General features: G+C 40.7%; 1 protein-coding gene across 2 annotated transcripts in view; it reads right to left on the bottom strand.

The window, feature by feature from the left end:
• Positions 1 to 23,500, bottom strand: part of NEDD4 (NEDD4 E3 ubiquitin protein ligase) — a 54,632-nt gene extending 31,132 nt beyond the window's left edge. Inside the window, exons 1-5 of one of the 2 annotated variants that reach the window (XM_084532009.1) lie at positions 23,441 to 23,500; positions 14,471 to 14,544; positions 12,678 to 12,756; positions 11,567 to 11,605; positions 9,927 to 9,980 (exon numbers count right to left, since the gene is read on the bottom strand). In XM_084532009.1, coding sequence (XP_084388135.1) covers positions 9,927 to 9,980; positions 11,567 to 11,605; positions 12,678 to 12,756; positions 14,471 to 14,544; positions 23,441 to 23,485 — 291 coding nt within the window. In that variant the 5' untranslated portion in view covers positions 23,486 to 23,500. Of the gene's footprint in view, positions 1 to 4,170; positions 7,257 to 9,926; positions 9,981 to 11,566; positions 11,606 to 12,677; positions 12,757 to 14,470; positions 14,545 to 23,440 lie in introns of those variants that run through there. The other variant, XM_084532008.1, reaches the window with a different exon arrangement.
• Positions 23,501 to 24,408: the final 908 nt, after the last annotated feature.

Below are 24,408 nucleotides of genomic sequence, written 5' to 3'. Positions count from 1 at the left end.
GTACTTGTAATTTTCACTGCTGACTAAAAAGCTCTGGAGCTTTAATGTACAGAGTTATTAAAGTATTCTGCTAAAGCCAAGACAGTGTTGTTTTCAGGATGACAATATCCTGAACATTACACATGGTTCATCACTGCCAAATGGAACTTGTAATTCTCCTCGACTGAGCTGATATCCCACAACACAGAATGGGCAATAGGCAGCCCAGTAGCACCATCCTTCAAGATGTGCAATTCTGAACAAGATGAATGTGATTAGGTGAGAAGGTAATCAGCACATAACAGTATAAAGAGAGATCAATTTGTGCAGAAAAGACAACTCCAAGTCAAGGAACTGTCTGATGTAGTTGCCAAGCCACTCTCCATTGTATTTGTAAAGTCCTGGCAGCCAGATGAAGTTCCCCATGACTAGAAAAAGGGAAACGTCACAGCCATTTTTAAAAAGGTACGAGGTAAAACCATGGGAACTACCAACCTGTCAGCCTCACCTCTGTGCCTAGGCAGATCATGAAACAGAGCCTCCTGGAAGCTATGGTACAGCATATGGAAGACAGGGAGGTGATTCGAGGCAGCCAGCAGGGCTTTCACCAAGGGTATGTAATGCTATCTAATGGCCCTCTGTGCTGGAGCAACTGATATCAGCTACTTGTACTTTTGCAAGGCCTTTGTTTGACACAGTCCCTTGTCTCTAAATTGGTGAGAAAGGGATTTGATGGATGACTATTTGGCGGATATAGAATTGGCTGATGCTATTCAAACAGCATCTCCTGTTACAAAGCGAAATGTGAAGTTCCAGAACCTGATGAAAATAGCTGAAGAATTACAACTTATTTTTTTCACGTAAATCTGACAATATAAAACCTTTTTGTTTTTTAAATCACCTCTAATTTTTTTTCTTCAGTGTGAGTTTTATTCAATGAAGACAAAACTTCAGCAAAACTACTCGTAAGCAAAAAGATAACAATTCTGTTAATTGTGTAAGAAATTATGTTAAAGACATACAGTTACTAACACATTTGCAAGTACATTTATGATACGCACATCTTCTAACCAGCAGTGATACTGATTTGGAAGGAAGTGCTGATATCAACACGGATGTCACCATAATAGCGTATTTGTGGAAGAGATTAGTATAGCTTTTTTTTTTTTCTTGTTTCAGAAAGTTTGTTCATGGCCAACAAGAAGTGGAACTGTAGCCACTGCCCTTCTGTACCTCCTCATGTCTGCATATGCAGCATGTAACCTGTTCCCTTACTCAGCCCTACCCTCCCAGTTCACACCAGTGACATCAAAGTGCTTTAACTATAGATTTACATCCACCCCAAGAGACATACGCACTGAAAAAAACACATTGAAAACATATATACAAAGTCAAGGGCAACTGTCAATGATGCAATCATGCACTTGTATACCTCTTCCTCCTGCTTTGCATAAGTGAAATTCCACTCCCTACTGCAGAACCTATTCAACATATTTCAAGTAAAGATCAGCAGTGCCATGCAAGGCCATCACCATTCCCTGTATTTTTTAACTTAATTAAAAATAATCCAAGGCCAGTTGTCACAGAAATTATGTTTTGATTTTTTCTCTCTCTCTCTTTTTTTTTTTTTTTTAAAGTGAGCCTTTAACAAGCTGTTGATTATAGAAAGCAGGAAACCTGATACCGGGTGGCTGAAGGCTAGTAGCTAGGCACATAAGAAAAGAATGCTTAGACCTTTCACTGCTTCAGACTCTGCAGTCTGTGACCAAAGCACTGATTTGATTTCATGCCTGCTCTGTACAGATAGCTGACATTACTAAATGCTACTCCAGTATCAACTTGTTAAATTTGAACTCAGACTCAGCATATCAATATACTAGGCCAGACTAACTGGAGTCAAGAGAAATATTTTGGGAGTTGTTTATTTTTAAATGAGTCACAACACACCATGATAATTAATTGGACTACATAATTAAATGATTGCCGTAGAACCTATTATATTTTTCAAAGGCTGTAACAGCAAACACAAAAATACTTATCTAGTTTATTCTGGTGAATTACTGAACTGCCATAAAGTCACTATGGCTTTTGCTTGGTTTGGTGGGAGAGCCTTTAAATTTTTATTACATAGGATATTGTACAAAAACTGATTTTACATTAAGATTGATAGGGCCACTTCAAGAGCGATATGCTTCTGTGCCTTTCAGAGGAATCCGAAACAAACACAGTACTATAAAACCTTTAGTGTCCAGTTTTCTGGTATCAGAAACCTTTTTGATTTGTATGTGGTCACGGGACAAATCAAGTATTTGGCACAAACCAAGTATCTGCAAATGCATGAAAGGTACAACGTAACCACAACAATTTGGGATTCAGACAATCTTTATTTTAAACAAACAAATAGAAAAGACTCACCTCTCTCATTTTCTACATGGAAGATAAAAAAAATTAAGAAATTGGTAAGGTTAAAATATGTTGCCACATTAGCACAGCAAAGATGCTCTCCTATAACGGGAGCATGCTCTAAAGTGCTTAAAAAGTTAAATTTAGCCTAGATTTCATGATAATACACTGTGAACACCACTACTGGGAACTGACACAAACCTGTCAGCCCACTGAGCTATGAGGTTCTCTGGAAATGTTTACTAACAAACTAATCCTGAACTTGGATTCTAACTGGACGGAACATAATTAAATTCATTCAGTATTTAAGCATTTTGTATTTTACATATCAACTACTGACATTAAACACAGAAGCTAGCAGTGAAATGTACTTGAAGTGCATGACTCAACGTTTTCCATTCTTTTTTTTTTTTTTTTTTTTTTTTTTTTTTAAGAATAACTAGATCCAGACTACTTAAAATGTCATAATCTGTGCTTATTGTGGAATTTGCCATTAACAGTTGGATTTGGGGATGAGGAACTGCCAAATAATATACATAGTGGTTACCTGTGATCCACCATGAGCTTTAAAATGAAGCTTGAACTGAAAACACAGTTCTATAAAAAGAACATGTGTTTGTTTGTTTTTTTTTTCTTTTTTCCATAAAGCAATACACAACTTGAAAGAAGCCAAAAAGAATAGAATCATCAGGCACTACTCTAACTAAAGGCAGTGACAGAATGAAAATTGCAGGGTATTATCTTCAAGGTAATACAATTTCTAGTTCAGAAAGGAGATGTCACTAATATAGAACTTTGGCATGAAGCTTGTTGCTTTTACAAGTAAATTAATTAAACTACAGTAATTCTAACTTATGGAGAATGAGGTCTTAAAACTTGAAATAACTTTCGTAAATATTAGTTGTTGCTCTTTTATCAGCATTCATAATTAAAACCAATAAATAATATTCAGGTTGTTCATATCTTCACAATGTTATTTGAACAAATTCTAAAATCCACATTTCACATGGCTTATACTTCACTAATATAAACTGCTTCAAGAGTTAATAAGAGCAAACACACTTCTGAAGTTTAGTTGGACATGAGTTTCATTACCAAAAAAATATATTTATCTAGAGCGAAGTACTATAATTTGGACAGCGATGTTGTTGGGAGAGGTATTAAGTTACAGTGTACTGCTCAGACTGAAGTAGTGGTTGGATGAAAAAAAAAAAAAAAAAAAGGAAAGGAAACTCTGAAAATTCCTGTGGTTCAGGGTGTATACAGAAACAAATGGTATTTACAGTTTCTCTGCTCAAATATTACTTATCTTTAATTCTATATAGAGTGAACTGTACTGTAAAATAAAGCCTATAAGAAATAAACCTGAAAGTCTCTAATCTACTAATTTTTACCCATTTTATATGCAATTTTAATAATTATTATTATTAGGCAGTAAAGTTATGTATTTAAAACTTTACAAAACTGAAGTTTAAATACCTCCGATGTCTGAATAATTAGACAAGAAAATCCCTTCATGTTATGTAAGCTGGAAATTATAGTTTATAATACATGTTATATACAGGTATTCCACAGACCTATTCACCAAAGGAGTACCATAATCTAAGACACAAATCTAAAAAACAAGATATAAATCATATAAAAAATAACTCCCTAATGATGACAGTTTGACACCATTAGGAAATTCTGAAATAGCTGTGCTAAACCTTGATTATGGATTTTATTATTTTCCAGTATAATTTCAGCTTTAAAGTACTGTCAGATTTTTCTATAAACCAGAACACTCACCTTATGGGGCCTCCACAAAGAAGTGCTAGATATTTCCCTTTTAGAGGTTCCATATCTTTTGTTACCACCACTTGTTTTTCCTTCATTCCCAGGCTTGAACTGTATATGCAACTGAGACGTCCTTGCACTATGACACTTGTATTTAAGACTGGATAAACAGCAAGAAACTTTTTGACGTGATCCTTCCAATGAAACACTTCTTTGCAAAACATGGTGGGTTTTGCTCGTCTGTGCATTTGGTCTTTCCAGTTGATTTATATTCATCTGGTATTCTGAATCTATTTTTGAGGGTAAACATGCAGATGTGCTACGTGCCAGTTTTAAAGGAGGGTATTTTGCATTGGAGTTCAGATTTAACTCTGCACTGCAACAGCCATTAACCATTTCACTGCTTGATGCAAATGCTCTTTGAGTCAGATGAACTGAAATACAGGAGAAGCCACCAGCTACTTCTTCACAAGTTGCCTGCTCAGAACTGTTCAGAATTTTACTTTTGTCCTGTAATGACGTATTCAAGGAAAGCGGTCGAACATCTCTAACTTCACCAGAAGAGCAAACTGTTTTAGACAGTCGAAGTCCATTGACTGCTGTTGAAAGGAAACCCTTGGAAATGGTTTGATCTTCTTTATGTGATGGCTCACTAGGAGAAATAATTAGTTTATGTGATGTCTGATAGGCACCTCTGTGTGGCAGCTGACCTGAGGTTATGGGAGAAGCTGGGGGAGTACTGGAAGGACTCCTAGGGAAAATTACCAATGATGAACACCGCCGCAGTGGAATTTTAGTTTTCTTCCTCACTGACAAAACATCTTGGTCAAAAGTAGTATTACTTCTACACACTTGTACTTCTTCCTGAGGTGAGTTGTTTCTACAGGGATTACACTTGCTAGAAACATTTCCATATGAAAAGTCACCATGAACAACACCGCTACAGTAAGTGCCATCGCTCGTCGAAAGAGTGCCACTACCACTGTCACTGATGACACTGTTACTGTATGAACCTCCATCACTCGTGGTACTTGTACATGATCCATAGTCACTGCCAGCGCTGCTCAAGGATCCATTGTCACTGGCTGCAATACTGCTAAGACTGCCACTGCATGCAGCGCTATTGCTCAGATGGCTGTCATTAGCTGGATGATCAACCACAATTCTAGTGCCACAACTTCCTTCATTCCCAATACTGATGAATGAAGTATCTTCGCCATCACCAGACCGAAAATATCCATTATGCTTTCTAGACTGTAGAGAAATATGCAGTGAGGTGCTCTTTTTTTTTTGCAGTGAAGAAATATTTGCCTTTCTCTCTTGATTAATTATTTGCTGCATTACAGGTGCACAAGCAACTTGTCTAGGAGTCAGGTTCATTTGTGCAACATTAGGTTCAGAGTTCTGTATCCTTTTGAAGTACATCTGATGGTTACTATCCAAAACATCTTCGGAGGTTTCTGATAGCGGATCTGTGTTACTTCTTTGAGTTGCAAAATGCAGTCTTAACCGTCGTGCCATTTGTTCTCATTTCCACGCATGTTAGTGAATGAAAACCAGAAAAATCCTTCAGCGGGAAGGCTACAGGCAGCTGCACAGAACCTAGAGCTAGTACATCACAACAGTAAAAGCTCATAGAAGTAGCAAGCTTTGTCCTAATTTCTACAAGATACTAGCGTTAAAAAAAAGACTGTACCTCTTGAAATAAGTCAGCCATTCGTTGAACTGCAGTTTCTGGACCGTCTTTGATTGCTCGTAGTCAGAAAGCACTCATTTATAAAGCACTTATGTTCCAACGACCTCAGCTGCAACACACTGACAAACACTACCAACCTTGTTTCAATTATACCTTCTGTAATCTGCATAAATGAATATAATAAACTCCCAGTATTTTCAAGTTTAAAACAGCAACGCCTGCTGCAGCTGCACTAGCTGAGTCAATGTGTCCGTACTTTCCTCAGCAGCGTATGACTACTAATATTTTTACCCGTAGGTTTAGAATTACAGGAAGTTGGTAGGAATGAAATCCCATATAATTGAGTATCAAGTCTAGGATTGAATTTCCAAATAGTAACCATGCTAGCAAACTGCTGAGGTCTGACTTATGCATAAACCAGGGAAATAACCCTTCTCCCCTAAAAAAAATAAAAGTTTTTCTACTCTATTTAAATAAGACTTGAAAGAAATCTGACATTATCTAACAATCTACACGTTGTTAACCAATCACAGTTTGTAAAGATTTGCACACGTTAAAAAGCTCTCCTGCCAATTAGTTAATATTTTTTAGGGAGATGCAACTGAATTAGAAACAAGTTATCCTGATTAGTAATTCAGCACTGACTTTCAGCCTACCATGTTAAATAATATTTTAACCTTTCCAAATTACAGCTGTTAAAGGTAGAAAGAAATAAAAATATTCTTGCAAGCTACCATCTTGTTTGCTTGAAGTCCAGATTAAGTGAACATTCATTACTGTTTGATAATGACATGCAAATATATGGCCAGCTACATAAACTACGAAACACCAAGAGAATTTCGTACTAGGATAAATATGGTTACAGAGCACAATTACAGAAGAAACCTATTCTGTATATTATAAACAAACCACTTCATATATTCATAGCTAACTACTAATTTCTTTTCCAATAAAATTACCAAAATGAACAGCACAAAGAAATGAATATATTGTCAACTCTTGTAAGAATAATGGTACTGAGAATTCCGACAGATGTTTCACCGTCTTACATTATCTGAAGAGGTCCTTTGCTGGCATCTAGTGGGACTTTTGAAAAAAGACAATCTTACTGTTAAGTGTATTTTTTTGTGTTTTAAACATATTTGGTTATGAACGTACTTTTGAACACAGAAGCCATATATGATGCAGTACTAAACGCTACCACACTAACATGAAATTACTTAGTGCCGCTGAAAAAGTGCAAACAGAAGAGAACACTAGGCCATTTATACTTTTATAGGTCATACTACTAGATTTTTTTCTGTTCCATATTTATTTAACCTTTGCTGTATTTTAAGCTAGAAGGCAATAAAATTAACATTTAAACCTCCTTCCCAAATAAGAGCCAAGAATTGAATTCACAGTACTCTGTTTGCAAGCAACAAATTTGTTTTCTAATTATACTCCAGGGCTTACTTAACCTCCATTACCTGAATTCCATGATTAGAATGCAGCAGTAAACGAATACTAGCTTATTCATAAAAGCCAACAAATACAATACTTCATCTATTTCATTATGCTTCACCAACTGGACTTCTTCTAACGTTATGTGCTGGAGAGGGGTTGGGGCAGGAAGGAAAGTCAAACACCATAAAACCTTTCTTGGTCACAGATTTTAAAAGTCACATTTGAACTACAACCAATATACTAGAAAAAAAAAAAAAAAAGCGTGCACATGCTAAGATGTGTGAACGAAGAAGAAACAATGCAGTTCTTAAAGCCCCTTTCTGTCCTGACAACACATTTATTAGCAGCAGTTTGTAGCATGCTAGTGTGATGCACAACACATTGCAACAATTTTATTAGATACAATACTTTCAGTAAAAAAAAGCAACACTTTTGCCCCCAACAGATAATCTGATTTTTTTCCCCCCAAGTTTCCCGAGAAATCCGTAAGTAAATGATAAACTGACATATTTTGGCAACTCGAAGTTAAGATTTCAACCACATTTCTCAGCATGTCATTTTTCTTTAGCTATGATTTTGCAGGTATAGCCAGCCAGCTACAGCTTCCTTAATCGCTCCAGAAATGACTTCTAAATGCAACATTCTGTCCTACTGAATTAGAGTTGACATAACAATAATAAATAAATAAATATTAATAAAAAAGTAAAGACCTGTAGCCCCATGCAAATCTTAATATTATTTAGCTCTTCATTACCAAATAACATAGGCTCTGGTACTTCATTTGAAATATGCAGAGCTGGGACAAGTTATTGTAAGACAGGAAAAGACTTCAAGATGTCAGCTAGGTCCTGCACTGGCCCATCTCATAAACGATCTCATTCTCCTTCCTGACTGATTTTTCTAATGTGCTTTTAAAGACAGCTCTAACAGAGCATTCCACAAACGGGTCAAGCCATTTATTCTACTAATGGCTTGCATCAAGTCAGCAAAACAAATCAGTTTCCGTGTTCCCTTAATAAATCAGATCCAAACCAGGTGATTTTTGACAAGTCTTAAAGCTAGTACAGAAAGATGTTAAATCACCAACAATTGGAGTCTTAATTAATGTTGCAGGACTTGGAATTGAAGCAGGACTTCGAAGAGTTTTGAGCCCAGTTTTCAGGAAAGCAACATTTCTTAAAAGCATAACTAAGATTTCAAGGTTCAATTTCTACCCAAAAGTCACCAGGAATAAAAGCACACGGGACAAAATTCTACAGAGGAAATCACCCATTAGGACAGTCTCACAGCTCTAAAAGAATTCCATCAGCTTGCTCACATCTAGATTTTAAACAGTCATCAAATAGGCAGAAGAAATGCTGCTTAATACTCAAACCAACTAAAATCATGAAAGATGAAACACCTTTTGATCATAGGTACATATCCTAGTGAAAAAGCACAAGGCACCCATAATTTATGACATGTGAAAATAAATTAATGGAAGTGGGGGAGTCTATCAATCCCAAACTCTCACAGCTAAGGCAACGATATGACTGACTTAAAGTAGTTCAAGACACGTGGGACAGAAATTTAGTCTTCACCACAAAAGAGGAAGCTAAATAGAAATAGGGAGGCAGCCTTTTCCATTGACCAAATGATGAGATGGGAAAGAAAAAAAATACTGTTATTGTAGAACTATACAGTGACTGATTAGGGCATGCTGCTTTGATCTCTAAATGCAGTCACATGTAGGAAACAAAGCACCTTTTCCAAGTTGATCCAGTACGATGTTTTGTTGGCTCCTCTCCCATACAAAAATAAAAATAAAAAAAATAACAAAAAAAAAAAAAAAAACAAAACAGGTCAAACAGCTCATCTACTTTAGATCAGAGAAGGAACGGTAAGGAATTGAGAAAGAACGGTAAGGAATTTTCTTGGTCAAAACGAAAAAGAAAACATTGGCCTTCCCAAAATTAGGGATCTGATTTTCTATTCATGCATCCTGACTTCCACAGGGTGGCAGCAAAGCTCCAATGACTAATTACAAAGTACTTCTACCTCACGAAGAATAGACCATAACCCAAAACATCATTTTGAAACACACATTTGAGCATCCTGAAAATTCACATTTAACCTAACCTGCCATGTGAACTACAAATTCTGATGACGCATTTTAAAATTGCTTTAAAAAAATAAGACACCATATACCTGGGATAGGCATCCAGGGTCTGCTTGTTGAGATTTTCAAAGAAACGGTACACCATTTTTTCTGTGCTACTCCTCACATACTGAAGAAACTTCTCACACATGTACACAGATACCTACATTCTCGATACTAATTTGTAGTAAAAATAAACATTCATTGCATAGTATTCAATATTAGGGAGGGATTTGGCCATATCATTTGAGACGAACTATAAAAAAAAGATGCTTTTGAGTTGAAACACATCAGAAGTTAAGAGCAATAGTATGATTGCTTCAGATCCAAGTATGGTAATGTCAGACACATTAACAAATCAGGTTTCCTTTAAGTTTCAGTATAGATGTCGGTATGCTTTTTTGTTTGCTTTTATCTTGAGCTTAGAATCCAGGTGAACTTAATTTCATTCAAGCATTTAGTAAATTGCAATATTAATGAAGGACCTACCAAACGGTTTTCATCAAATACTTCAAAAAGGAGTCTGTGTTTTTGAGGATTAACCTAGGAAAAAGAAAGATGTTAACAGTTAAAATATACACTGAATTCCACTATTCGTTTTCAGGCAAATGCCATAATTTCTTTTCTCTTGCATAAACACAGTAAAACTAATAAAAACTCAAAAAAAAGTTTCTCATAGAACTTGGTATGCAAGTTCAGGAACGTATCATTGCTAACATTATATATACATACATATTTACACACCAAAGAAAATAAATCGCTCATATCTCTATTCTGGAAGATGAACATTTTCAAAATATCCTTGGCTACAAGCACGCACCCCCAGTCTTCCAGTTCTCCACAGGAAGCATTTGTCCCAATAAATTTAAAAGATATCTTACCTGTTATGTGTGTTAACACAGAAAAGTATCAGGCAAGATTTCAAAATACCATGGAAAAAGGAGTATGCCAATACTTAAAGACCCATAGGTGTTTTGAATTTTCTGAGGAATTATTTCTTAAGTCCACTAACTTGCCTGCATAGTCATTTTTGCCAAAGATGAAGAAATTGCTCCTTCATTTTGAGCACGTGTATTAGCAGTTACAGCTATCAAGAACTGCTATTCAAAAAAAGCAAGTTACGTGGAAAATTTATGACACTTAGTAGACGGTACCATATATTTGGTAAAGAATGCTTACATAAATCTTTGTTGACAACAAGAAATGCCTGGACAAATTTTCTGACAAAGCCTAAATGAGCTCTCCTACAAGGTAACACGCAAGGATAATTTAGTTTCTGAATCACAGAAAACAAATTAAAAACCAAAATATTAACTAAATGATTTTGACTTCTTGATTATAAAACTGATTCTCTAATAATAGCAGGTTAGAATGAATGCAAGTGTATTGTGTTAACTAGAGGTCTGAAAGGACCAAAAAGGGGCAGAGGATCACTTTCTAGGACTAACTGTACGTATACAGGTATCAGACAGTACAGGTTTTTTTTAATGTTGCAGAAAAGCACATAATAAAATTTGGTGACTGGAAGCTGATGCTACACATTACTTTACATAAAGTCACAATTTCCTCATAAATCAAGTTTTGATTTGTTTATAAGAGGAGGGAAATTCACCATCATTTTGAATGTGAGAAAGTTGCCTTTATTAGGCATGCTGAAAAACACAGAAGTCTGAGCCCTTGACTAGGCACTTTCTAAACTGGGGCCTCTAGGTTTACGAATTTCTCAACAATACAGTACATGTTCTAACGGCTTGTGTGCTTGTTGGACAAGACATAAATTAGACATCTAATCTACACCTTGCTCCTAAAATAGAAGTAATACTATGCTTTTTACGCCAGAACCAATAAGACAAGATTGGCGCTATCCCAAAAATGTTTTTTTTAAATTTCGTGGAACAAAGAAGCTAAGATTTTTAGTTGTGCTATATTTAAATTCTCAGTCTTGAAAATAAATGTATTTCTAAGGAAAGCAGTCTGTTAGCGTTTGAATATTAATTCTAATGTTTACATTTCTGATCTTAAGCTGTAGAAGCAAGAAAATATTTTTCCTACTGTTAACATAACAACCAACACAGGTAATAAGACCGTAAAAAAAAAAAAAAAAAAAAAAAAAACGGAAAAACACTTACTCTAAATAAAAGTTCTTCATTCCACTTTGGGTTTAAGGACTATATGTAGGAGGAAGAAAAAAAAAAAGACAACATGGGTTATGGGAACAATTCTATACAGGTATCTTTTGTTGTTTTACTTACTTGTTTTATGTCTGCTTTATCTCATATAACAATACACTAAAAGCACAAAAGCTTTAACACTGCTATTGCAGATAAAAGTCTTAGGAGCCTTACGCTGTTTATTGCAGGGCAGAACGGAGACAATTTACACAAGTATTCTCAGATTCTGGCTGATGCCAAGGATGCAGAAAAAGGCATGTCGTACAATCCAAAACAGTTATTTCACGGTATGTTTTCAGGAACAGTCACTGCTTCCCCTTGAGTCCAAATTCACTATCTGTATTGCTTTCACACAAACATAAACTAATCCTGAAATTATGAACTGTTACCAAATGCCAGATCTCTCACCAATGTAATCTAGAAAAACCAGGCACAGATCGACCAAACAACATAATCTGCTCAGCCACACACCTTTCTCAACTGTGGTTATTTTCAGAAATATTCTAGATGTTTTGTACTCTCACCATAGCTAAACTAAGAATTATCAACAAGAAGAGAAAACGGTCAGTCACCATACAAATCACAGCCATTATCTGAAAACAGCAGTTTGGAAGAATATTTTATCTCTCAGTTTTCCATTTTTAGTAGATCTAATATAAATTATCACTTCTAACACTGACTTTTGTCTGCAGGTATTCTAGAGAAACCAGGACTATCACGGTTCAGGTGAACTGCATGATTTAATGTACAAAATAGAAAAGTTGTACAGAAAGAGACATTAAAGACCCAAAACAAACAAAACTACCCAGTATGTCCATGAACTATTCAATTTTGGATCAGTACATACCTCACCTTCTTTAGTGGTTCTCTATATCTTCCACAAATAAAATTATTGAATGGAAAATACTAAAAATAATACCATAAACAGAGAAATAGGGTAGATTGTGGAACACTCCTTTCACTTGAGGCATATTAATCCTTCTATTTCTTGTATTCTTACCTCCCCCTGAGAGTCTGATCAAAAAAATAAATAAATAAAAAATACACCCACACAGACAAGAATGCTAACCTTTCTAATAGTTTTTGTCTGAACACTGCTAAGGACTCCAGTCACTGGATCATACACTGTCACTTTCACGTATGGGTCACTGTTGGGGGAAAGAGAAAAAGATAAGCAAACTGCTAGATATAATTTTTTATTATTATTTATAGCATTATTAGCAGTTGAGTTTTAAAAAGCTTAAATTAACAGAAGCTATGAAAGTTACATTTAGTTACAATTTATTTACAAACACCATATCCATTGCCAATAATAAACATTTTCTAAATAGTTTTAGAGATAATCAGTAGTAATGCTTGATTAGTAGTAGCTACTAACAGTAGCTAGTACCATAGTAGCTATGCCATTTTACATTCGGTATGTCACTACAATTTGGTTCTCTTTCCTCTTGCACAATTCTAATTGCATGAGAAAAGATTTAATAATTTTAATGCATTTCTACAAGACATACCTGAACAAAAATCAGTTGTGATTGAAAAATCTTAACTATTAAACTTCTTGTTTTAGACAAAAATAATTTCGAACATCTGGAATTTGAGGTACTTCCTTAAAGACTTGGTATTTTTACTAAATGTTCTGTTTCACAGACTTTAACTTGAATTTTTCTGTTAATGAAAGTGTCTAATATGACAGCTTAAAATAGCCTACTGCCTCAGATATTTTTCCTTCCTGTGGTACAAGAAACATTATATGAGTAACTACTTTGCATGAACAGAAACAAGGCATTCAATTGCTCAAATAAACTATTAAAACAGGTAATGAGGACCATCTGCCATGCAACAGAACATACAGTTTTCACATATTAAATTAATGAGAAAAGTTGATTTTTTTAAAGTAAGAAATTTGCATGTGAGAAAAAATATTTTTAATTATTTAAATGTAATTATATTTGATTGAATTAATATATTTAAATGTAAATATATTTAATTAACAAATATTTATTTTTAAGCCAGATTATCTGGCTTAAAAATATGAGTAGCATGAAAATTTTTTCTAATGCTAAATTGATGTCACATGTAAAAACAATACTGCTAGAGGTAAAATAACAGCATTCCTATACATATTCAAAAAAAAAAAAAAAAAAAAAAAAAGCTGACAGCAGAACTAGTATTAAACTCACCAGTACTTTTTTAGACACTCCGTTCATAGGACAAAAAAAAAGTAACTTTACTACAAGCTGCATGCTACCACTTGCCAATTCTACAAGATCTTGCAATACATTCCAATTACAAAGTCTGATCTTTACTGTGGTAAATGTTAAATCATTTTAATTGTTTCTTTCCTTATACAGATTGTTAACTTTTAAATTTGTACATGCCTGAAGCCACTGGCATGGGTTTACCACATCTGTGGAATTGGTGGATGCTGTTCCTCTGCACATAATTGGAGTTAAAGTACTCTTGTTGCTACCACTGTTTAGTATGGTATTCATTCCAAGTCTTTAAAGTACAGATGAGACAATTTTGATTAAAACTGAGCTATTGTTGTTTTAGCTGCACTCTAACTGAAGTAAAATATGTTCCTGTATCCATCCTCCAAGACGGAATTATTTTAGCGTGCAGAGCCTTCCCACATGTTGTTTTGCCAATGCATAGATCTGTCCACATGACTTTTGGGCAAGAAACTAGACGCCTTCATGTTTATATAGCCTCTGATTATTTTTATAAGGTGCCAGTTAAAACACTTTTTTTTTTTTTTTTTTTGGAAAGAGGCATAGTAGCATTTACTAAGATCTAAATAGCTATGGAAACAAAATAAAGAATCAGCTGTCCATTAAGACATTAACCACATTTTTTCCTTACCTGGCTCCTAGAATATCCTTCTTGGCCAGACCAATTCCAGCTATAACCTTCACCCTGACAATTCGTGTGTTCTCCTAAAACATAAAATTCAGGATGTATTCAGTCATTTATTTTTCAGATCTATTTTTTGTTTATAGAACTAAAAAGCAATTCTTGGTACAGTTCTGGATTCATACTGAGAACTACACACAAGTAATGCAGGTATTTCATCTGATAGAAACAGCCCTAAAATTCAGTAGCAAGTTTATTCTACTTTTAACCGCTTTTCAAGTATTATCACCATCCTTCAGGACAGAATCGTTAACGCAGCATACAATTGTTCCTGCTAGCCTTCCTTCCTAAAAACCCCTCAGAAACAAGATGAAGATAAATTAGCCCGGCGGTGGCAGTCACCATTTCCCCCAAAAGCCTTGCAATACACTCCCATCGGTTTGCACATACTGCACAGCACACCCACAAATACCTTCTAGAGCAAGGGCAAGTAAGAGCGAGCTGCTGTTGCCACAATTTGCAGAGCCCAGCGGCTTTCACCACCTCCCAGCTGCTCACGGAAAGGAGAGCATCCAGGAGCAGCTTCCAGCCCTCTGTTTCTTTGCAGGCAGCTCCTGGCTGCCCTTTACCAGAGCAGGCAGGGACCCTGTGAGAGCACACCGACCACTGTCACGACTTCTGTTTGGAAGGAAGCAAAGCACTGTTTGTCACTTACACCTCACTAGCCATTTAAGCCACTTGGAATATGCACTTAGCCAAAAACATGCGGTTTTTACCTAATAGCATCCCAGCATTCATAACCAGGTGGGAAATAACCCCTGATGATAAGTTTATTTTCTGGGAGGATGTAAAAGGGTATCAAATTTGTCAGAACAGACTGATAAGCAGTGAAGAAACAAACAAAAAGTTAAGAATGAAGAACTTGGGCATGTATTTTTTATTTTATAGCACAGAGAGGCTAGGCCCCCAAAAAATGGCATTTTTTAAGTTGTGTCAGCAAGTTGTGAGATCTTAAAAACAAGAAACAACCCACTGTTTCAGCCACACATTATTCAGATTACAGTTTGACAAGGACACATAAGTTCGACTTGCAATTACACTCCTGCTAATTAACAAAAACGCACAGACACAGTCGTGCAGGGTTCCTGTGGTAAGGTGCAGAATTCAGGAGCAAAGGCCCAGCTGCTCTCAGGGGAGGAGAGAGCACCGTTTCTTGGGAAAGCAGAAGGCTTGGGAAAGACAGAAAGTGCCTTCAAAAGGAGACACATGGGGAGCACTCAGGGGAGTTTGCTTTGTCCTCAGGCTCCCATATAACCGCAGGGCTGGACTCCCCAACCCACACCAACGGGAGGGGCTCACAGAGCTGATGGACGCAATTAGAGCGCTAGTCCTGAGGCCTTCTCCCCCCCTCTGAGCTGATTGCCAGGGGGCTGAGAGGAACCGCAGCCACCTGCACAATAAAACGGTCAAGCAGCCCAGACAATCCCAGCCAAACCACAAATATATCCCCCAGATTCACCTCAGAGAAAACTGTCTCCTAACAGGAAATGTAATAGGCCAGAAACAAGAGATCTAGCAACAACCACCACACACGTGTGGTTTTTTTTGTTTGTTTGTTTTAAATGTGTGTTTTTTAAACTGATGTGAGCTCACACCAGGAGCTGCCCAGTCTCTGGTCACACCACTGAGCAGGGCAGACCATGAGAAACTCAGACAGGTTGACCCAAAAGCAGTCAGAAAGACATTGCCCTGGAGTGACTCATTCTGCCCTGATCATCTGGCAGAGGACAGAGGTCTGCTGACAGGATACAGGTCTGCAGCACGACCGTATGACCTCTTCTTCCCCGTGTACCAGCAACTGGGCCTGGCTGATCACAGTCGAGCTGTGAGATATTAGAGCTCCATGCAGTACACCACACCTGTGCTTACTCCACTCTCCTTGAAACAGCTATGCCCTACTCAGTGCTCTGACCTGCCCTGTTTCAAGGTCTGAAGGAAAGAAAAAAAATAATAATAAAGGGTGTACTTTCCGTTTTTTTCCAGCATCTCCTCACTGGCACTCTGTGTCCCAGCCTTACTCCTGACATCCTTACTAGGCAGCTGTGTGCTCCCCTGGCAGACAGAGCTAACTTCAACACATCTGCAGGGACCAAGTTCAAAACCAAGATTTCAAGGCTTCAAAAGCAACTTTGAGCCTTGTCTTCTTCATTCACCACGCTGAGGAAATCAGTATTTGCCCACTTCATAGCCAAACGTGGGAGAAATGGTGGACCGGTAAGTGCTTCTGTAGACCCACAGGCAGCTACAGCATGAGAGTTTTCGTGGTCGGAGCCACAGTGGGGCTGCAGCAGCACCTTGTCTGGCGTGCCTGCAGTCACCTTTAGGCTTGCCTCTCTACTCTTCCCACTGCGATGCTTCCAGCGGTGCTGCAGCAGGAGGCAGCACAGGCAGCCAGGCAGGAACACGCCAGCCATGCCTAGCAGCACTGCAGCCTCTCAGGAAACCGCTCTCTCGAAGTCCAATTTATCTCCCCAACAGCCTCTTCCGGGGTATAAACGCCTAACAATGCTTTTGCACTCCTGAAATTAACTAGAAGGGAAGATAAAAAGGTGAGCAGGCCTTTAAGATGGCCAGACAGAATAATCTCATGACACACCCACTCTCAACTTCTCCTTTGCACCAAGTCCAGGATGCACCAAACGCTTCCACAAACTCATCCAAATTGTCGAATTAACAGGAATTGAACCCAACTCGTTCTGTCGTGTCGCTTTCACATTCACTAACAATTGCTCTGTTTACTAACAGATTGTATATAACAAAAAGAACATGAAATAGATGGTTTACGTGCTGATCCGTAGACAATCAAATAACATAAAGATTTAAATGCCTGCCAACCTGCCATACTTGGATAGCAATGCAGCATACCTTTTACGTATGCCTATTAAAATAGGTGTCAAGTAGTTTTTAAAATGCATTCCCTACATAGCAAAGCAAGAGTCAAACTAATAAAGATAAAATTTGCATTTCTAAAAGTAGCGTTTCATTTCCACTGAAGTCACTATGAATCTACCTAGATTCCATTAATACAGATTAAGGTGAGAAGGTCTCAGATTTAGTTTTGGACAAGAAAGGAGCCTTTAGAGAGAAATTGCAAGTATTTAAGAAGCTGAAAACCTCGTCACTGCTTTACCAGAATAGAATGGTTTTACCAGAATAGTGTGGTTACAGCACAGTTAGTTATAATCAATGACCAGGGATACAAATATTAACACCGTCCATACCCACCTCCAACTTCTCCAAATTCATGTGGTAGGAAATTAATCCTAAAGACAGCTTGGAGGAGTGACTGGCAGAGTAGCAATCATTTTAGTGGTGAAAGTCCAGGACAGAGCTAAAGAATGACCATGAGACATATACAGAATGAAAGGGTGAGAAAGATGGCACAAATGAAGAAGTGATGACATGGCAATGACTGCAGCACAAGGTATCAACTAATCCAGAGAGCGATGATAAAGTGTAAGCTTAGTACAAACCCCCAAAGGCAGATTCCAGTCCCTGAGCGTGGGCATGCACGTGTGTACGTTGAGTGCTTTGCCAGGCCCACAGACAGCAAATGATAAAACGTGGCCCACACAAGTCAAAGGTGAAAAGATTCACAACCAGATTACAACACAGAGTTGTAAGTTGTAAACTTACAAGTTTTAGCTGCTGCCTATACCTGACACAGGGGAGGGGGAAAAAAGTTCCAAATTTTTCTTTTTGTGTGTTGAAACGTTATAACGTTACACCAGCACAAGGCATTCGCCTTCACCACTCATTCATGTCTGCAACATGCAATAATTTGACTACGACTGTGTTACGCTACTAATCACCCTTCTTCACTTGAACAAGGAAGACAACACACACAGTTTTGTGTTATCTAATTCAGTGCCTGTAAATGTTCTTTGATGTTAACGTAAACACCTTGAGTCCAAAAAAATTGCACCAGAGCTTTCAGCAAACTGTAATCCATTTTTTGGATTGAACAATGCTTCCAGGCATTCTGAACCTCCAACAGCTGCCTGGCCATTGAGTCAGACTCGCATGACCAGCTACCATACCGAAAAAGCACTTCATGCAAGACACAGGTAAAATTCTCATTAAAAATTTGTATGGCAATAAAGACAAATGTTTTAGATTAGAAGAAGGGTTCTCCACAGTACATATTAGATTAGTATTGAAAAAATAATTTTATTGATTTTTCTTTAACCTTTGATTCAAGTTCTGATTATTTTTAATATACTTCTACAGAAAAGATTCATATAGAATATAAGGAGACAGCAAAAAATGGATTGTTAACATGAAACATTAAAAGGTACTATATGCTGGGCTACTAAACAGCTTTTTTGCGGAAGCCAATGTAAAAGTCAGCGTGCCTTACAGAGAGCACACTTTGTAGTGAACAACTGCTCTAGGCAATAACATCCTGTTATTCTTCTGTTCCAGTTAGATAGGTCAAGAATCAACGACCATTAAATTTAGCCAAGAAAGAAGCATCAAAGGATGTTACAACTACAAAACAGTGCAGTAGCAACACCTTCAAAGATTTTGGTAATATCTGAAATTATACGTTACAGTTTTCTTAAGTTTCATAACATGTCTGCATAACGTGCACAGACAAAAAGAGAACAGAAGACACTGCCTCAAGTACATACAGATAAGGCAAGCTGAAATAAACATACCAACAATTTGCAAGTTGACAACTGAAACCAGTATACAGCCTGGCCTAGCGACAGGGCATCAAAAGAAAGGGATGGTCGAGGGGCTGAATGTGTTGTACAGAGCACACAGGGATCCCTCCCGTACCGTGTACCGAGGTCTGCAAATTGCAGAAGAAAAGAGCTGATCAACTACTACACGGGGTTCTGCAGTGCACATCTGCAGACTGCTCACCTCACTAATGAGGAAACAGCAAGAAGAGGCAGGACACCTGCATGGGTTGAAAGGCACTAAAGCCCACGGACCCCAATATAGAATAAGTGCTAGCATTAAGTACAGACACCACAGATATACAGTTTGTTTTATAACAGGCATCTCACATCTGAGAGCCATCTTACTCAAGGCACTCAGTTTTACTGTACTGTTACCTTGTATTCCAAGCACAAACTGATACAAGGACATCATCACAGGCTCTGAAGCCTAGGAGCAGCTGGGAAACAAGGCTGAAAACAAGTGATAGCTACAGCAAATATATGTTTGTGTTGAATGGATAGCTTCTTTCTGCTGTTTTAGTACGTGACACTGCTGTTTCTACATGCTAAAAAGAAACAAGCAAAAAGAAAACACACACATCTCAGCAAGGGTCCCAGTCTGTTTCTCCCATCCAAGTGCACTTTGCTTATTTCATGTTTCAGTTAAAGGTTTTGTCTGTTTGTTTTTTAAGCCTTGAGATCATTAGTGACCATAAGAAGTTATGCTAGCGTTTCACACCAAAAACAAATTCCTTAATTGCATTTCTTGAGCGATAAGCCATCTGTTCAACTCAAACAGTATCTACGTTATTACATTATCTGCACTGAGGTTAGCACAGAATATTTTCCCTTAAGCAGCCCAGGAGAAGACACTGATGCTTGTCACCTTGCAGGTGAGGCAGACTTGCAATGTGTGCGTTAGGTGACCTGTGCAGACCGCTAGCTCGCTTAGCACCACCAGCCCGTTTCACCAGGAGGCAGGAAGCAGGCACGACTTACGGCACAGCCGGACCTTTTGTCTTTAAAGAAATTCTCTCCAGGCAAGCCAGGCAAGTTTTCGACTCAGGAAGATTCCTGTTGCAGAGCTACAGCAATCAATCTGATAAACACAAGGTCCTTGACTTCCATCTGCTGGTTGCAGTCCAGTCTCACTAACGCACCGAGAGCCTGGACGCGGTTGTGCCACAGAACATTTCGTGTTCACCAGTAGGGAAGCCTCATCCTTCCCAAATGCCTGATGTTGCTATAGATTGTATTTAATGCCTCCGCTTCTGAATTAAGGAAAAACTCAAGAAGACCACTAATGGAGTTAAAAGTCTGCCAGCATATTTTTAAGCTATCTTTTTTCTTCCCTTTTTATTAAAAGACAAAAAATCACCCTTCAACAAGCACAACCCCATATCCACAACAGTCACACCTGGCATTTTTTAAATCACCCTGAAGAAAAAGGCTTAACCACACAAGAACAACTCCGTAAGACAGCTTCTTGAAATCACCAGGTCTACACAAATTATATTAAAAAAAAAAAAAAAAAAAAAAAAAAAGGCAAACCCATCACTGTTTCTTTAAGTGTCTCAGCTACACCACATACATACACTGGATTTTTGTCAACTGTTTTTTTCTGCCTTGCAGAAGGTAGGTAAAGCCTTCACAACCTGTAGCTTCTGAGCATTTCTGGAGCTGGGATGCGTGCCTGCTGTTTGTGTTTGGGTGCCCCACAGCAGCACAGGCAGAGGGAGCAGGCAGCAGCACAGAGGTGCTGGGGAGGCCACAGGGTGTGAACCCAAACAGAAGTACTAGGCTGTCTCCAGCCTAGACGGTAACGAGCCAGGCATAATTACTGTTCTCATCAGAAGCAACCCAAAGGAAGAATAGGCCCCGACAGCCTCCAAACAGCATCTGTCAGATTTCTGGTTGTCAGCGTCATCTCTATTTCAGCACTATGAGAAGGGCTCTGGTGGAAGGCACGCAGAAGTGGAGAAGACAAACGGTAAGTCCAAGACATTCAGTTCACCAGCAGCAAGCTAAGTAGACATTAAAAAACTGGTCCAGTAGTATATTCTGAAGGAACAAAAGAGTATATCTGAAGTTTTCCAGAGCAGAATGCCATATGCATCTGCGAAACCTTCCGTGACCTGCAGAAAACCAGATCGCTCATTCGGCAGGGGGCAGCTCTCCAGTGACTGCTAAAATGGTGAGTAGGTCAGGCACGATGTCTCCCTGCCTCTAAGCTCCCACTACAATTCCCTCTCTAGCTAAAAAATGCAATTCCCTCTGTAACTACAGCATTAACAGAACAGCAGCTGAGATTCCAACTAGTCTTGCTCCAATTTTTAAAAAACCATTTGACAACTGCTGTTCAAAATGCTGTATTTATTACGGCAGCCAGTTGCCATCACTGACTAACCAAAAGCTGATTTCACTAACTGAAAGCGAGTGGTGCAGTGTTAGGAAATGCTAGATCCCAGTGTTTCCTCTATACAAATCCAAGCCTGAACAACCTGGAGGTTTTGTGTTAGAAAGTCCCTCAGCCAAAGGAAACCACTGTAGTGAAGGATACCCTACCTCAACAAGCACGTTTAAGAGCTCCAGCAAAGTCGCCACTACTATGACAAAGAAAAGCAGCAGCAGCAGCTGTGTCAGTCAGCTCCCACAGGTCTGAAGCAACGCTTGGAGCTCCGTGGAGAGGCAGGTGCATCCCGATCACACAGGCACAGGCACCCACCTCACGGGTAAGCCAAAGGCTGCAGCAGGTGGTGCGAGCACCGCAAAAGGCCTGACCTGGTGGCAGGAAGCTCATCAGGGCACTGCTTTCCTCTTCTGGAAAAGGTTAACGAGATGACAGAAAGCCATCGTTTAACTGTTCTTAAAGCTCTTTATTTTCCTACACTGAGACCTGCTGTAGTAGGAAGTGCAATTTGTTCCATTTGCCTTTTTTCTATATACTCCACCTGCAATGTAAAACAGCTCAAAAAAAAGTCGACACTTGATTAGCGTTCACATTTCTTCTAATACTGTTCCTACATATTAATCCTGTTAGAACTTTTGATGATACAATCAAACTGTGGGTTTTTTTCTGAGACACCTTACCAAGTAAACAAAGTTGATGTTGTTCAAAACTATTCTGTATTTTCTCCTTTCCTCATTTTTCAGCACGCGACCCCAGACCTCACTTTCCACACAGTGTTAAGACCCTGCTGTGCACACAGAATTAGTTTTCACCACGGACTTTTCTGGTGCTGGTTATTTCAGTATCCATGCAAATCACAAGAAGTCCTGTGGGTGACAGAAGGATGTTATATCCATTTTATAGATAAACAACTGAACCAGAGAAGTTAAGAACTGCATCTGCTAGATCCTGGCACTGACCCGAACACAGCACACACAATAACCACCTGGACACCAAATAACCTCAACCACAGCATCCTTCCGAGCCCAGCCCCTTCGCTATCATGTTGTTTGTGCCAGCAACCCCACGCTAGCGATGCTGTGCGTTAAGTCCAAGTGACTAACACACCATCAACCGAGAAATTAGCCATAAATGAATAAACTCGGTGGGCGAGGGGAGCGAAGAGAACTCTGTCTGTCACGCTGCCTTCGGCTGAGGGGTCAGAGCCTGCTCCCCACCTCCCGCCCGCGCAGCCGCCTCACCTCGAAACCCCGCGCACCAGCTGCGGCAAGCACCGCGGCCCTGCCGGTGACAGCTCTTGTGTTACCGCAGCTTTGGTTCACACCCCGGGCGGCCCCATGGCCCTGGGGGAGCAGCAGAGCGCGGACAGGCACCGGGAGGAGCCCAAAACACCGCGGGGAGGAGGGCAGCGGCCACGGAGCAGCCCCTGAGGCCCCTTGCGGCGCCGTTTGCTTGCACCGTGCCCCGCGGCGGAGCGGGGGGAGCCCCGCTCGGTCCCTGCACACACACAAAGGGCACAAACTGCCCACACCGCGACCCGACGGAGTTCGGCCACGCGGAACCACGGACAAAGCCGAGCCCCGCGGCCTCGCCGCACGCCCAGCGAGCCCCCGCCTCCCCCAGCTCCGCCTGCAGCAGGGACCGGGGCACTTTGCGAGCCCCCCTTTGCCGGGCTGCAGAGCAACAAAGCCGGCCAGGACCCGGCAGGGCGAGCCCAAGTTGCGCGCCGCCCCCGAGCCGCAACAAGTGGCCGCAGGGCCGCTCCCCGCCCCCCCTCGGCACCCCCCGGCCCGCAGGAAGCCCCCCCCCAGCCCCCGGCCGGGCGCGCCCCCCGCTCACCTCCGGGCCCGGCAGCCCCAGTACCTCCGCGCCTGAGGCCGCCATGGCCGCGCGCGCGCTCCCGCCGCCGCCGCCGCCGCCGCCGCCCCCGGCCCGCCCCCGCCCGCCGCAGCACGAGAGCGCGCGCGCGCGCCCCCGCTGCCCCCCCACCCCATTCTCTCTCCCCGCGCCCTCCCCGCCCGCCCGCGATTGGCGGAGGAGGCCCCGCGGCACCGCCCACCCCGCGCAGGGCCCCGCTCTGATTGGCTCGCCCCAGCTCCGCGGCCCGCCCGGAGACGAGCGGCGCGCGGGAGGCCTCAGGGGGCGCGCGGGGCGGGGCGGGGAGGGGCGGGGGGGCGGCGCCGCTTCCCTCAGGGCGGCCGCGCCGGGTCCCGCTGCCGGCGGCGGGGCCGTGAGGGTAAAAACCGCCCCGTTCTCAACAGCCGCCCCCTGAGCCCCGCCTCGCAGCGCCCACGGGCTCTCTGCACCTCAGGGAGCCCGCCCTGGGGCTCCTGGCCGCAGTGCTTGGCGTCCAGGGCGCCTTTGAGAACCGTTAAAGGCCCGGAGGAGCTGAGGGGGCTCCGTGTGCCAGGAGCAGGCGGTGCGGGGCTGTGGGGCAGGAAGGAAGCCTGCGGTGTGCAAGGAGCTGGCCTGACGGTTGCTGGGCCGGAGGAGCAATAGTGCTCCAGCTGGGTCCCAGGCCAAAGCAGGGGGTTGTGAGGAGGGGCCCGCCGAGAACCATTTGCCTCCAGCCTGAGGTACTTGCAGGTGGTAGCGGTGTCAGTCAGGGAGCGCATCGACGCTTCTGTCAAGGGCTTGAGGTCGGTCCCAGATCCCCACAGGTAGCTCGGATACCACAGTCCCACCCGTTCCCATCTGAAGGACCGGCTTTCCCCGTAGGTCTGCCAAGGGCCTGGATTCATCCTGCCTTTAGCCTGCAAATCACCCAGGAGTGCCAGCCCACCGGCTCTCCCAAGCAGCAGAAGAGC

The sequence above is a fragment of the Aythya ferina genome (genome assembly GCF_964211825.1).
Source record: "Aythya ferina genome assembly, chromosome: 11".
In the NCBI taxonomy this organism is placed as follows: domain Eukaryota; kingdom Metazoa; phylum Chordata; class Aves; order Anseriformes; family Anatidae; genus Aythya; species Aythya ferina.
Note: the sequence above shows the minus strand (reverse complement) of the source record. Positions and strands in the feature narration are given on the sequence as shown.